General features: G+C 44.6%; 1 protein-coding gene across 1 annotated transcript in view; it reads left to right on the top strand.

The window, feature by feature from the left end:
• The window catches only part of LOC111828622, a 2,625-nt gene extending 1,180 nt beyond the window's left edge, over window positions 1-1,445 (top strand). The window contains exons 3-4 of the mRNA XM_023777027.1: window positions 12-175; window positions 414-1,445. Coding sequence (XP_023632795.1) covers window positions 12-175; window positions 414-1,445 — 1,196 coding nt within the window. The remainder of the gene's footprint in view (window positions 1-11; window positions 176-413) is intronic.
• The last annotated feature ends 115 nt before the right edge of the window (window positions 1,446-1,560 follow it).

The raw sequence follows: 1,560 nt of genomic DNA, 5'->3' as shown, positions 1-1,560 counted from the left end.
CCGACAACCAGGTTTTCTCCCTGGAAAGACCGATGCCAATCCTAAACATCCTTGCAATGCAGTGACCTTGAGGAGTGGAAAACAGCTCAAATCAGTGTTGAAACCAGGTTTGACAGTAGAAGATGTCATTGAGCTTGATGGGATTGAAGATGCAGATTTTGTCGATCCGCAGGAGGTGTCGCTCGACACCAACCATGGGTTTCGTTCGACACCACACTTGTGTCGATCGACACTGTTCTCGGACAGAACCAGTTTCAGCTTCACCGCCTTCCACGACCGAGACCAGAGTCTACAAACCTACAGTCCCTTTTCCTAAGAAGTCTAAGAAGTCAAAACAGGAGCAAGAGGAGGAAAAATACAGGAAGATATTGGAGTCACTCACAATTGAGATGCCTTTTCCTGACTGCGTGCAGACTTCGCCAACTTTCAAGCGGGTTGTAAAGAAGATGGTGACTAAGGATTTGTCTAGAGAGGAAGGGGTTATGATGGTCTCTGTACTAGTCAGCGCTGTGCTTCCGAATAAGATTCCAAGGAAGCTATCAGATCCTGGAAGTTTCGTACTCGATTGCAACATTTTCAATAGGAGATTCCCGAGATCTTTGTGTGATCTTGGTTCCAGCGTAAATTTGATGCCTAGATCAGTTGCTATAAGCCTGGGTATGACTGATTTCACACCTACCAAGATCACTTTTGTCTTAGCCGATCGTTCAGTCCGCATTCCCGATGGTCTTTTAGAAGATGTTCTTGTCAGAATCGGAGAATGCTTGATTCCTGCTGACTTTGTAGTTCTTGAGTATGGTGAAGAGCCTAAGGACCCTCTTATCCTAGGGAGATCCTTCTCGGCTACTGCTGGAGCCTTGATAGATGTGAAGAATGGGAGGATTGGATTACACGTGGGTGATATGGTGATGACGTTTGACATGGATAAGTTAGTGAAGCGACCCACTATCGATGGACAGACGTTCTATGTAGACAAGCTTTCCGAAGTTGCTGAGGATATGATACAAGAGATACGCCTTCCAGACCCTCTAGAGAGAGCTTTGGTAGCATCAGCAGATGAAAGCGAGTCTTTAGATGATGAGGCTTCTGAGTATGTTCAGTTGATGGATGCTAGTGCGCCAATGATGAAGCTGGTTCACCTAAAAGAGGTTGTTGAGCCTTCTAAAAAAGCTGCTGAGCTAAGTGATTGGAGTGCTGAAAAGGCCCCAAAAATCGAACTCAAGCAACTTCCTACGGGGCTGAGGTACGCATTTCTTGGTGCTAATTCTTCTTATCCGGTCATTGTTAATGCCTCTTTAAACAACGCAGAGCTCACGTTACTGCTAAGTAAGCTGCGCACTTTTCACAAGGCTCTTGGCTACTCTCTTGATGATCTTTCAGGTATTTCTCCGGATTTATGCATGCACAGGATTCATCTTGAAGAGGATGCAAAGGCGTCAAAATGACTTATCCATGCATCGTAAACATTGCGTTGAACCACAGAATGACTTATCCAATATTTTTTGGGGTTAGAATATGTTAGAATACAATCAATTTGATTGATTACAAGTGTTAGAGATG

Source organism: Capsella rubella, unplaced genomic scaffold (genome assembly GCF_000375325.1).
Source record: "Capsella rubella cultivar Monte Gargano unplaced genomic scaffold, Caprub1_0 scaffold_31, whole genome shotgun sequence".
In the NCBI taxonomy this organism is placed as follows: Eukaryota; Viridiplantae; Streptophyta; class Magnoliopsida; order Brassicales; family Brassicaceae; genus Capsella; species Capsella rubella.
This window is presented reverse-complemented; position numbering and strand designations above follow the sequence as displayed.